This window comes from Myxozyma melibiosi, assembly GCF_037950935.1.
Source record: "Myxozyma melibiosi strain Phaff 52-87 chromosome Unknown BZA70scaffold_16, whole genome shotgun sequence".
NCBI lineage: Eukaryota > Fungi > Ascomycota > Lipomycetes > Lipomycetales > Lipomycetaceae > Myxozyma > Myxozyma melibiosi.
The window spans coordinates 396,313-408,427 of NW_027042930.1; the positions used below are offsets into that span (position 1 = coordinate 396,313).

At 51.1% G+C, this 12,115-nt stretch overlaps 7 protein-coding genes across 7 annotated transcripts; 3 read left to right on the plus strand and 4 right to left on the minus strand.

Annotated features, from left to right (window-relative positions):
• Nucleotides 1-462: 462 nt before the first annotated feature.
• BZA70DRAFT_261605 (transcriptional repressor TCF25-domain-containing protein) lies at nucleotides 463-2,833 on the plus strand. Its single transcript, XM_064910899.1, has 2 exons — nucleotides 463-1,424; nucleotides 1,478-2,833. Exons 1-2 carry the CDS (start codon nucleotides 539-541, stop codon nucleotides 2,788-2,790), a joined length of 2,199 nt encoding a protein of 732 aa, XP_064765717.1. The 5' UTR covers nucleotides 463-538; the 3' UTR covers nucleotides 2,791-2,833.
• A 114-nt stretch (nucleotides 2,834-2,947) lies between these two features.
• BZA70DRAFT_292197 (uncharacterized protein) lies at nucleotides 2,948-4,875 on the minus strand (the record flags this gene model as incomplete). The annotated part of the gene is made up of 2 exons (XM_064914361.1): nucleotides 2,948-3,644; nucleotides 3,701-4,875. 2 exons carry the CDS (start codon nucleotides 4,873-4,875, stop codon nucleotides 2,948-2,950), a joined length of 1,872 nt encoding a protein of 623 aa, XP_064765718.1.
• Nucleotides 4,876-5,211: 336 nt separating this feature from the next.
• Nucleotides 5,212-6,185, minus strand: BZA70DRAFT_242592 (class I glutamine amidotransferase-like protein; the record flags this gene model as incomplete). Its single annotated transcript, XM_064910569.1, has 4 exons — nucleotides 5,212-5,676; nucleotides 5,733-5,790; nucleotides 5,863-5,935; nucleotides 5,999-6,185. 4 exons carry the CDS (start codon nucleotides 6,183-6,185, stop codon nucleotides 5,212-5,214), a joined length of 783 nt encoding a protein of 260 aa, XP_064765719.1.
• A 142-nt stretch (nucleotides 6,186-6,327) lies between these two features.
• BZA70DRAFT_285744 (bucentaur or craniofacial development-domain-containing protein) lies at nucleotides 6,328-7,300 on the plus strand. The gene is made up of 2 exons (XM_064913785.1): nucleotides 6,328-6,671; nucleotides 6,722-7,300. Exons 1-2 carry the CDS (start codon nucleotides 6,385-6,387, stop codon nucleotides 7,278-7,280), a joined length of 846 nt encoding a protein of 281 aa, XP_064765720.1. The 5' UTR covers nucleotides 6,328-6,384; the 3' UTR covers nucleotides 7,281-7,300.
• Nucleotides 7,301-8,971, minus strand: BZA70DRAFT_297887 (uncharacterized protein). The gene has a single exon (XM_064914580.1). It carries the CDS (start codon nucleotides 8,922-8,924, stop codon nucleotides 7,380-7,382), a length of 1,545 nt encoding a protein of 514 aa, XP_064765721.1. The 5' UTR covers nucleotides 8,925-8,971; the 3' UTR covers nucleotides 7,301-7,379.
• A 118-nt stretch (nucleotides 8,972-9,089) lies between these two features.
• On the plus strand, nucleotides 9,090-11,524 carry BZA70DRAFT_285746 (uncharacterized protein). The gene has a single exon (XM_064913786.1). The coding sequence runs from the start codon at nucleotides 9,128-9,130 to the stop codon at nucleotides 11,459-11,461; it is 2,334 nt and encodes a 777-aa protein (XP_064765722.1). The 5' UTR covers nucleotides 9,090-9,127; the 3' UTR covers nucleotides 11,462-11,524.
• On the minus strand, nucleotides 11,525-12,041 carry BZA70DRAFT_285747 (centromere protein X). The gene has a single exon (XM_064913787.1). The coding sequence runs from the start codon at nucleotides 11,955-11,957 to the stop codon at nucleotides 11,652-11,654; it is 306 nt and encodes a 101-aa protein (XP_064765723.1). The 5' UTR covers nucleotides 11,958-12,041; the 3' UTR covers nucleotides 11,525-11,651.
• Between the last annotated feature and the right edge of the window lie 74 nt (nucleotides 12,042-12,115).

Consider the following 12,115-nt stretch of genomic DNA (forward strand, 5'->3'; position numbering starts at 1 on the left):
TACGTCTATTTTATCCTTGTCTCTTGTTCAGATGTTGACATCGTAGACACCCATCTTGCATCCATCTTGGACTCACATCGCACACAGCCTTCATACATCAGCCATATCATCTTTTAGCCAACCCATATCAAGCAATTACACATCTACATCCTCATTCTACCTCACCTGCTTTTCAATTGCTTATAACAAGCTTCACATGAACGTCAATCAGATGCAAAAGCACAACTGAAGACTTCCAACAGCTGTTCCGGCTCTTCCTCCACCCTACTCCCTCTCTACACCTTCACTCCACCTTCCAACTTCACTCACTTCATTCTCACCAACTCATTGTAATCCCACATTCATCTCTGCTCTGGACTTGAAACAGAGATTTATCATCATCATCATCATCTGCTCTGCACACAACGCGGCATACAGTCCCGCGCCACACCTGCGCCACCACCCTCCGCCGCACGTGGCTGACCCGTCCTTGTCCCCGACCTTGAATATCCTTCTTCCTCCACTCTGCTCTGCTTTCTCCGCCAAAACACACACAAGAATGAGTTCTCGAGCTGTTCGTCGCGCGCTGCAGCTGCAGCAGATGCAGCAGCAGAAGCAGCATGAATCACGGGACTCGTCGCCCGAGGCGCCTGCGAGGCCGGAGAAGATATCTCCGTTCGCGGCGCTCGCGGCAGATGGCGATGACGATGGCGATGACGAGGACGAGGACGTGCAGGAGGAGGAGGAGGAGGAGGAGATTATAAGGCCTAAGCCCAGTCTTTTTGCTTTGCTTGGTGAAGACGACGACGACAATTCCGACGATCAGGACAAGAGTGAGCCGGAAGAGGAGCCGGTGCAGGAAGTGGTCAAGCCAGCTCAACCGTCATCCAGCAAGAAAAAATCCAAGAAGTCCAAAAAGAAGAAAGCTGCTTCTTCCACAAAACAAGAACCGCCAGCTCAAGATCTCGATGAAATCGACAGAGCTCTAGCCGAACTCAACCTCAAATCCGCTCACCACAAATCCTCACCGGCAACCTCCGACTCCATCACCACTTCTATCCAACAGCAACAAGACGGCCAAGCCGCCGCGCGCCTTCTCTCCGTCAACACCAAAAACCTCGATCCCAGCCGCGAGATGCGCAAAGCTTTCGGCCGCCGCGTGCTCCAAGACGAAGCTCGCGAGGCCCGTCGCGCGGCCGGTCGCCGCGGCCCGGTCGCAGGAAGACAGGCATTTGCGCGAAAGTACGTGCTCGTGCAGCCGGGCGAAGATTGGCCGCCTTTGGCCCTTGCCTCTGGGATCTCGATGGAGGTCATCGGGACTGAAGCAGATATCACAAAGGTCAAGTTTACGCATTCGCGCGACTACATGCGTGTCCAGGCTCAGTTCTACACTTGTATCCAGATCGGAGATCCTGAGATGCTCGTCCACTTGCTCCAGAATAATGGTATGTCATATATCTCCTTCACATCTTGCAATCTCACCATCTAACAGTACTAGTCTACCATGTATCAACCCTCCTACAAGTCGCCGAAATCCTAACTCACCACGGCGAGCACACCAAAGCTGCAAAGACAGTCGAGCACGCCCTGTTCGCCTACGACAAGGCCTTCCACTCGCTCTTCAACATCTCCTCCGGCCGCGTCCGTCTTCCATTCAAATACTACGAAAACCGCGGCTTCTATCTCGCTGTCTACCGCCACGTCCTAAACCTCGGCCGGAGGGGAACTTGGGGCACTGCCTTTGAGTTTTTGAAGTTATTGCTCGCCGTCTCGGCGGAAGAGGATGCATACTGCGTGCTTCTGATGATTGACGTCTACGCGATCCACGCCGCGGCAGAGCAGTTCCTCATCGACCTCAGCTCCGCCGCTCTATTCGCAGACCGCATCAAGTACTATCCAAACATCGCCTTCTCCCTCGCTCTCGCATACTTCCACAAAGGCGACCAGGAAGCAGCTGAGAACGCCCTCGCCACCGCCGCCTCTACTTTCCCTTGGACTCTCTCCGCCCTCGCTTTTGCTCTCGGCCTCGATGTTCCCCCGCAACTCATGAAATTCAACGAGAAACCCTCAGCCTACCAGGAGCTAATGACGCAGCTCTACATCGAGCGCGCTCTCCCCATCTGGTCCTCCCCCGCCACCAAGACTTTTCTCGAGACCGCGATCGAGCGCGTCAAGTCCGTGACTCCGTCCCCCCCCGCGTACGCGCTGGATCCCAAGACCCCAATCACCCGCGACATTGCGCGCCACGTGCTCCTCTCCGAGATCAAATCGGTTCTCGAACTGCTTCCCCGGGACCTCGTCGCCGGCGAAGAAATCTGGACAGACGACATCCTCCCTCCCGACGACAACATCTCGCCCTACGCCACTAACCCTTTCGAAGCGCTCCGCACCACGGGCACCGTGACTGCCAACCGGGGCGAGGGCGAGGACGACGACGACGCGCTCGACGGACAGGATATCGCGACTGGACTATGGCACAGTCTTTTGCAATGGCGCCAGGGCCGCCGAAACGAGCAGGCCGATAACGAAGACGACGATAATGAGGAGGATGATTTCGACGCCGCGCAGGCAGAGATCGAATGGGCGCTCGCTCATCAGCACGAACAAGGCGGTCCTACGGCGCGCGAGCTCACAGAGGAGGAAGTGGCTAATTTAGAAAACGAAGAGGAAGGACAGCCTGGTCAGGCACGGCAGTCGTATTTTGGTTCGTTGTTTCAGAGGTTTGCAGGGATCTTGCGCACGGATTCGGTGTCGCCTGCTGATGAGGAGGCGGAGCAGTTTAGCGATGATACTGATACTGATGAGGAGTGATGTGGTATCTAGCATCAGAATGGTTTTGTAAATATGGTGACTTTAGCTTGTCTAATTGAATGATATCTTGATTATCTATGCAATGCCTGATATGTGATTACACATGCTGTAGTTGAGTGGAGAGTGTACAAAAGAGGAGGAGGAAGCAGAGGCACTTCTAAGCAGGCGGAATCCCCTTCCTCAGTCTCTCTGCAAACTCCTCCGGCAACAAGAAAAACACAGGCGGCACATTCTCCAACCTCTGCCTCACAATCTGGCCCCACGTATATCCCATCGACAAGGTCAACAACATCGCCGGCCCGTCCAACTTGAACAGCACTGTGCCCATAAGCACTGCCGGATTGCGCAGGGTCGCAAACGCAGAGACTATCAGCGCGCTTGTGAATGCTATCGCGTAGCCTAGACCCATTGTGCTGTTTGAAGGCGGCGCGGGACGGACGTAGGGTACCAGTTTGCGCTTCATGTCTTCTGAAACTGCTGGTGTTGGTGCAGGAGCAGAGGCGTCTTCGTCCTTGGTTGGACGAGACTCTCCGTGCGCAGCGCCAAACATGATTGGATTCCACTGTTCCTCTGAGATCTGCTTTGTCTCAAACTTACGCGACTGCGTTGCCGCCACAAACAAGCTATTCTCCAGTAATGTCTGCATAGTAAACTCCATCCTGTTGATCTTGAACGGCTCGGGAATCTTATTTCCCACGAATAAAATCAGGTCCGGCGAGAGACCTTCTTTGTGCATCCCGATTATGAAGTTCTCAGACTCGAATCCGAGGCCGTGCATCTGTAATGCTTTAATGCTCGGGCCGTATTCTTTGACGAGGTTCTTTACTTTTGCGGCGCGGTCTTCGTTTTCGTCTCTGATAATTCCAATGTCAGCTGAGTGATCGACATAAAAAGGTTGGAAAGAACTCACACTATTCCCTTTTCTGCGTATTCGCTAAAGCTGGTGAAGACGCCATAGTAACCGCCCATATACCCCAGCAACGAACAAGTCGCGCCATGCAACCCACATACCGCCATCGCAGGAATCTTGAGCCAAGTATTAAACACAAGCGACTGCATAGTCGCGTACAAAATCCCGGCAAAACTCAGCACCCACACGTTCCAATCGGTCGACATGTCCTCGACTTGACACGCAATCACGGTGAACGGAATCACCGAAGCCAGGAAATGCCATACGTTGCGGTGGAAAAATGCAGAGGTCAGCATCGCGGGGTAATACACTAGTCTCCGGGATTTCTGACCAAGCGCTAGCACGTCGCTGCGGAAATACGCAACATAGTTCACAAGCGTCCTGCGAACGGGCAGGGGACTGAATCGTTTCAGCAGCATTAGCGCCGTACATGCTCCCAGAATCGCTGTCGTAGCCTTGTAGTCTGCTCCGAGCACGATGCTAATCGTCACTGTATCTTCACTTGCCGTCGCCAACGCAGCGTCGGCGGCGACTAAAGTCTGGTTGTAGATTTTCGCAGACCAGTTATAGAGCGTCTGGAATATCGTCCGCTCAAACAACGTCGCGTCGATATCCACATTCGAGCCAGCTGCAGCTTTCGTATCGTTTCCCGCTGCGGTCTCGCCAAGGCTGAAGAAATCAACGGTCTGTTTAATCGTCGACGCCGTCCAAATCCGCGCAGGTTCGATCAGAATGCTACATAGATTCTTATCGAAATCACTCGTATCCGTAAACTTAATCACACACGCAATCGCAGACACGCAGAGCACAAACGCAGGAACGACCGCCCGAAAGACGAATCCCATGCGCTTGAAAAACGGCCCCGTCGCGGCTTCTTTGTTTGCTTCGAACGTCAGCTGCGCGCTCTCTGGTGTCGATCTGAGGTACATTAGCGCGTCGTCGGCATCATTTTTCCCAAAGTATGTGAATCCCCGACGGAATTGTAATGGTAGCGTCGAACTCGTTAGTTTCGGCCGATTACTGCTGCTCGCGAATCGAGACGGCTGTAGACCGAACCTGGCGGATCGTACTGCAAACCTGGCCGGATCCACGAATCTGCCGGACAGACTCGCGCCCGAGCACCGCACCGACGATGATCCCCGCAATGGCGCATCAAACAGTCTCCGGAGCAACATTAGCGAGAGGTATTTGCTGCTGATAAGATCGCTATGTCGAACGCATGCATATATCGCTCGGCACCTGCGCGCGGCGATAACGATGAGTTGGAGATCTTATAAGGGTTTGTGATGCGCACAAACCACCTTTGTAGAAGAGTCAGAGCACGTGAAGAACGTGGGAACTTTAAACAATCTTCAAATTGATCAATGAGCTCAAAGCGATGGTGTAATGGACAAAGATATCTGTCTAGAAACCGGAAAGCTCTATCGTATTCATATTCGAGTTTACAACTTATAGTTTATACTTAATAACTGACGTAATATATTACAGTACAAAAACCCTACAATATCTATTCACAGCACGAACGGCAAAGCACACTCCTCCAGCCACCACGCGTGCAGTCTGACATCAGGAGTGAGCTCTGGATGGAAGCTGGTTCCGAAAATATGTCCCTGTCTGACGGCGACGATGTCTCCGGCCTCTGTGCCCGTGGAATCAGGTAATTGGCAGATGATCTCGACCGCGGTCGCGTCGTCTTTGTCGGCCTCCAATCTAGGCGCAGAGACGACAAGGCTTTCTTCAGAGTTATCCTCTATCTTCAGGGCGCCGAGTCTAGCAGTGGAGTCGTCGAGAAGTTGTTCGATGATTGGCGCACGGATAAAGACGGCCGGGAACAGATCATCGACGTCATATGGATTCGTGAACGGCAGCGCCAGATTGCAGGAGAAACTCTCGGTCTGTCTGCCAAAATGATTTCTTTGACAGAGAACATGTAGTCCACCAATGAGGTTCTGGCCACCTTTCTTTGCTTTCGAGGCCTGGAGTTGTGTTGTCAGCGACGTGAGGGGATATGTGACTAAAAGAGTGAATTTACCTGATCTGAAAGAAGGATTAGGCCTGCGCAAGTTCCCCAGACTGGTTTCCGCTGGACCCTGTATTTGAAAAAAGTTCAGTATGAACCAGGCTGAGAGATCAAAGAGAGATTGAAAAGAGAGAGTAGATACCTGACGAAATCACGTAGAGGTTCTAATAACCCAGTACGCTCTGCAATCAGACTAATCGAGGTACTCTCCCCGCCTACACGCATATTATTAGCACCCAAACAAAAAGCAACAGCAAAGATCAAAAACTGGTTAATACCCGGAAGAACGAGAGCATCAACTGAACTAAGCTGCTCGACGGTTCTCACGGTGACGACAGAGATCTGAGCAGAGGCGATCTTTGATCCCGCTTTCGCCGTCGCGACAGCTTTCTGGAGATGGGAAACGTGCTCTATAAATGCACCTTGCAAAGCCAGAACGCCAATTGTAACTTCTGGTTTTGTCATTATCGATCTATCTGTATGAAATAAAGAGAAATATCAAAGACTTCACGTGGGGTTTTCTGTATTTTTTTTTATGAGAATTAAATTTAGAGTCAAAGTGAGCGATGAGCAACGAAACCTAAAGCAAGCCACTCGCCAACTTCTACGCGCCTCCATCGACTGTCCTCCTTCACAGCTCTCTATAACAATTCTTTATAAAGACATGGCAGACGACGAGAAGAAAGAAAAACACACAGACGAGAACGAGGTCCCAGACGAAGAAGACTACCGAGAATCTGAAGACGAAGACTTTGATCCTAACGCAGCGGCCGATGACGACGATAAGCTCTCCTCCGACGACGATGGGAAAGATGAAGAATTAGTTGACGAAGGAGACGAAGGTGTCGCGTCTCGAAAGAGGAAAAAAGGTCATGCTGACGGTGGGAGTGATAATGAGGAGGATGGAATTCGAATTCTTACACGGTCGCAGAGGAGTGCCGAAGACGCGGCGTATGTATCTCTTGTTCTTCTAAACTATACACATCTAACATCTTCAACAGCAAGAAAGCAGCAAAGAAGGGAAAGTCAACTATCGACGCAGACGCGTTATGGGCGCAAATGCGGGCCTCTACACCTACGGCCGCTACAGCTGCTGATGAAATGATCACAATCACCGAGACATTCGAGTTTGCCAAAGAAGTCACGACTCGTGAACGGCAGGTGCCAAAGAACTCCGCCGAGGGCCAAGCATATCTTGCAAAACTTGCCAAAGAAAAGGAGGCAGCTGCTGCCTCACCGGCTATCTCATCACAGACCCCGTCAACGGCATCAGCAACGACATCAGCGACAACCAAGAAACCAAAACTCGGCGGCGGCCCCCGGAAAAAGAAAGTCTCTGCTCTGGACTCTCTCGCAGCAGGCGGGAAACCCAAGAAACTCAACACTCTTGAAAAGTCCAAAATGGACTGGCAGGGATTCGTTGACAATGAAGGAATTACAGACGACCTGCGGCGGCATAATCAAGGTGGATATCTACATAAGCAGGATTTCCTTGCTCGGGTTGACGAGAAGCGGTATACCGATCTGAAGGAGGGACAAAAGGCTTTGAAGAAGAAGTAGAACATCATATTCATGCATACAATCTATTATTTCTTAATTTACTCTAGAAAAGGATAACAAATTACCAAACGCCAAATTCCAATAGAGAAAGTTGAGAGGTCATTCACAAGTCATCGCTTCAAACCTCTCAAAAAGATGTCCTGCGACAGTGACACACCCACCCAATGCATACCGAACCAAAGAATCGCCAACCAGACTTCCAATCACAAACACTCCATTCGTAAGCTCCAGTCCATGTGTCGCTGCGTAGTCCGACACGATATCGCATCTATCTTCCTCCAACTCTGCCTGCGTGTCTAAACTGTGTCTTGTCTCCTCGATCCGCCATCCTTTTTCACTATCTTTCAATGCCGTCCATCTATCGTTCCTGCTGCTGATACGATACAGCAATGTGTGCTTTGACACCCAGATTTGGTCTGCGCCAACACCAATCTCGTTCCGCAGATCTGCCGACAGATAAGAAATCACGCCGAGGCGCCCCACATATGTCTTTAGTCTTGAGATCTTCCTCTCTACAGTCGCCCCAGACGCCAGCTGGATTCGCACGGTATCAACCGAAGGCACCTCGACAACTCTGCAGTTTGGAAGACCTTCATAGCGTCCGCAGAGGCCGACCGGGTCTAACGTGGGCTTATGATGAGCTGACAAGACCGACTGGCCAGATGCCGAGCGCCGCATAAGACGATACAGACTGGCGTACTCGGGATAAGTTTCTCGATGACAAGCGCGCAATGGGGATGGCCGAGTTAGCGGATCCCACTTGTAGAGATGTATGACTTTTCGGTTTCGGGGGATTGAGAGAACGGCGTCAGCTGCACTGAATCCGGAGCCGACGACGAGAATTGGATCGTCGTCATCCACGCTGTCGCTAGTGTGAGTTTTGTTGTTCGTTTGCTGCTGCTGCCATGACATGAGTGGGTGCAATATAGGATCCGGCGGCACGAGATGTGTAAACACGCCGGTTGCAAGGACGATAGCTCGCGTGGTGATGACTGTTAGAGAGCCAGTATCATTGTTTTGCAGTGTTACTGTGAAGAACTGTGACTCTCGACGTCGCAGCGAGAGAACAGTGCAATTTGCCCTGACGAATTCAGAAATTCCAACCTTGGACGGATAGAGCGCATAGTAAGCAGCGACATCGGCTCTCGACGGCCGCGTGTAAGGGTCGATCGGAGTACCTCTGGTCTCGACCACAAACTGCGAAAACGAGTACCCAGGAAGTGACAACATCTCTGCGTAAGACAGCGTCTGCGAAGGTGAATCCTTTCCCGCCCACTGTCCACCGGCCGAGAAGGTCGAGCCGACGACGAGATGGGGGATTGCTGACCGCTTCTTGTAGCTGAGTAATGGCTGATTCCCAGCCGGATCAAAGTCGATCCCCGGAGCCGCGAGAGAGTCCAGAAACCCATTAATCGGCGACGCGGCACCCGTCTGAGTCTGCGCGATATGTCTGTGAAGTGAGAGATTGTGGAGCACGGCATCATAGAGCGAAGGTGTCTTCTCCATCATACTGTGCACTCGCGGATCAGAGTGTGTGCCATTGTACTGAGGTTCATGGCCGCTCAGCAGGAAAGACAGCGCCAGAGCAGACGGCCCGTTGCCGACAACCAGCACCGCGCAGCCTCCTCCGTCGTCTGCAGCCATTTATCTGTCGTCTCTCTGGTTTCCTCGCGGGCAATCGACCATCGGAGTAACAGAAAGTCGCCTGAGATTTCAAAAAATCCTGTCAGGGTTATCTCCGCCCTCTTGTAGGCACGTGATATAGAATTTATTCAAAAAATTCGTAAATTCAATTTAATTCTCTGCACTCGACACCTTTCAAGAATATCGACAGACGGTCAAATTTGATGCTTCGGTGGACCCTTGCAACGGCTGCTCGACGGCGGCAGCATGCTGCTGGGGTCTTTTCAAAACGGTGGAGAGGGACATCGCCGTCGGGTGGTGCGTCGAATTCTAAGGGCGATGATGAGATCTTGGATGAACGCGACGAGCTCGGACAGCACAGTTCATTGAATATGCTTGATTCTGATCACGATTCACCTGATGCATCATATCTATGGAAAAGAGAAGAACCGGCTCTGAGTCGGTGGATCGAACCAGACGCCGCGGTTCGTGGCAAAGAACACATTGGAAATTTGATCCAAGAGACCTTATTAAGCTCAAAACCGACTACAAAGCCAGATGTCGCGACAAGAGACCCCGATCTGTCCAGTTCTTTGCAAGTCGATGATATTCGAGTCACAGAATCTAGGAAGGATGCCGAGTGGTCACCATTGGGATATGCGAATGAAGAATCGCAGGACGTGCAGTTTGAAGATGAAGACTTGCTAGACGATCACTTTGACCACGATGATTTCGATCTGGACATGCCTCGGGGTGACAAGCAATCGAACGAATCTAGTATACAACACGACTCAAAGGATCCGAGCGCGAGGGTTGGATCCGACAAGAAAGGTGATATTGAGGACGCGTCGGAAACAAAAAGCGGCGACCCTGCAATGAAGGCAGAGTCTACTTTTCAGTCCTTTATTAAGAAAGAGAATCTTCGGTTGGTCAAGATGCACACTAAGGATTTATTTTCGCTCTTGCCGTATCCCAGATCAACTTCGACGACAGGGTCTGAGACGACAAGTACCTATAATCAACGACAGACAAAAGACAACAACACACAATCAACGGAGCCAATCACAAGTCCACGGAGAAGCATATTGGGTCGACTAGTGTCAGACCAGACAGACGAGCACATCAATATAATCCGCGGCCTCGAGAATAGCCCGGCGTTTGCTGCGATAGTGCAGATTGATTCTTGTCAAGATATACATCAACTTCTACAGCTCTACAGGAGAAATGAGCCAAGCACAGAGACCGACAGCGTGTGGACGATTGACCCGGATGCGATTACCTATGCGTTCATGCGGCGGTTTACAGAATTGGGCTCGCTACGCTCAGTCATCATGGTTTGGATGAGAGTACATAAAATCGGATTGCTGGATCATCCGTCGATCTATACATGGAACGCCTTCCTCTATGCTTATTCGATTCACCGAATTTGGCGGATTAAAAGGAATGAAGCCGAATCCCCGACACTCACAGAAGAAGCACGGATCAAAAGATTGAGAACCGCGGATGCAATCATTAGGATCCTCAAAATGATGCTGCAACACCGACGGGTAGATACCTCGTCATTTGAGATCGCTGTCGAAGCTTTTTCTCGTCTCGGCAGAGCAGATTTAATTGAAGGTTCGGTCTCGAGAATCAGATCAGGCCGGGTTAAAGTCTATGACGACGGCGAGTCTTCTCGTTTCTTCCCCAAGCAGTCACTATATGACAAAGTCCTGAGGGCGTATACCAAGCTGGGCGAGTACGACAGAGCTCATCATTTCTTTTACGAGTGTTTGGCCGACCCATTTTACGGACACGATGCAGTCATGTACGACGTGATGGCAGCGCATTACGTGCGCGATCTACGCGACCTTGGTTCCGCATCTAGCGTCATTCTGCTGATGGAGGAGCAAGGGATTGCCAAGTCGGTGAAGACATACACGGTTTTGATAGGTATGGCGTATCTCAAGACTATCTCTGAGTGCACATCTGTGCCGGAACAGATGGAATCGTCTCCACCGGTTGATCTCGAGACTCGTCGGAAAGCTCAGAGAGAGATGAGAAAAATTCTCGACCAGATGACTCTCGGAAAGATTTTTCTCACGCAGAGTGTTTGCAATACCATTCTTGCTGGCTTGATGGATCTTGAAAAAGATACGACTCTTGCTGAGGATTTTCTTGAAATGATACGACAAAAACGAACCAGTCAGCAACTCGCTGATCAGGGAATGTTCAGGCTGCTGGAGGCCTACATTAAACAGGGTGCAGTCCAGCGCGCTCTATCAGTCTATCGAAAGCTCCCTCCGACTAAGCTCAAACTTTATGTGAATCTGCTGGATGATCTGATTAGACTTTTGCTGAAAGAGGAGGATATTCGTGGAGCTCTCGATGTATTCTTCGAGATCATGGAGAATCGGACGGTGGACGACCAGCCGGACTCAAAGATGGCTACAGGGCTTATCCGTGACGGGCGACGGTTTCCAGGGTTTGAAGATGATGTCAAGCGCGTCATTGAAATACAGTCTGAACGGAGAAAGGCATTGAATATGAAGGAGGAATTGGAACAGGGCGAGATTTGAAGGGAAAAGAGCGTTTGCATTGTATCTGTATCATAGATTATCAGAGATTACGGGGAACTTAATACTCTTGTATTGTATTTGTAGATAAAAAGCCTTTACTCCATTGATTCATAATGTACAAAATAACCAGAAAACTGTAAAGAAAAGATCAACCGATGTAATAAACTTAAGAATACTGCTAGCACGCGGATCAAAAGTCCAACACGAGCGTCCCCGCGATCTTTTCGAGATCAGAAGCCTCCATGATCCTAGCCCGAGACGAAGGCGCGCTACTAGCAGAAACAGGCGCCTCGGCGGCCTTGAGTGCACCTTCTGTGCGCCAGACGGCTTCGCGGGTGAAGATACGCAGATACTCGGCCGCGGTCTCGACGGCTGAGGCGGAGACCCGGGTCTCTGGACGCGTGAAGTTTTCTGCGAGGAGACGGGCGATGGTCTTTGCTGGAAACGTGACTTGGACAGAGTCTGAGTCCGAGTCGTCTGAGTTGGAGTCGCTCATTGTGAGTAGAGAATGGTAGTAGACACAATGCGCTGCTGCGAGGGTCAGAAAAGATAAACAAAACAAGAAACAAGAGCAGAAGACGCGACGCGCCGATAATGGCCGAGAGCGCGGAATAAAGTTGGTCGCTCACTAAGAACGCGGGTCGGCGGCCGCTG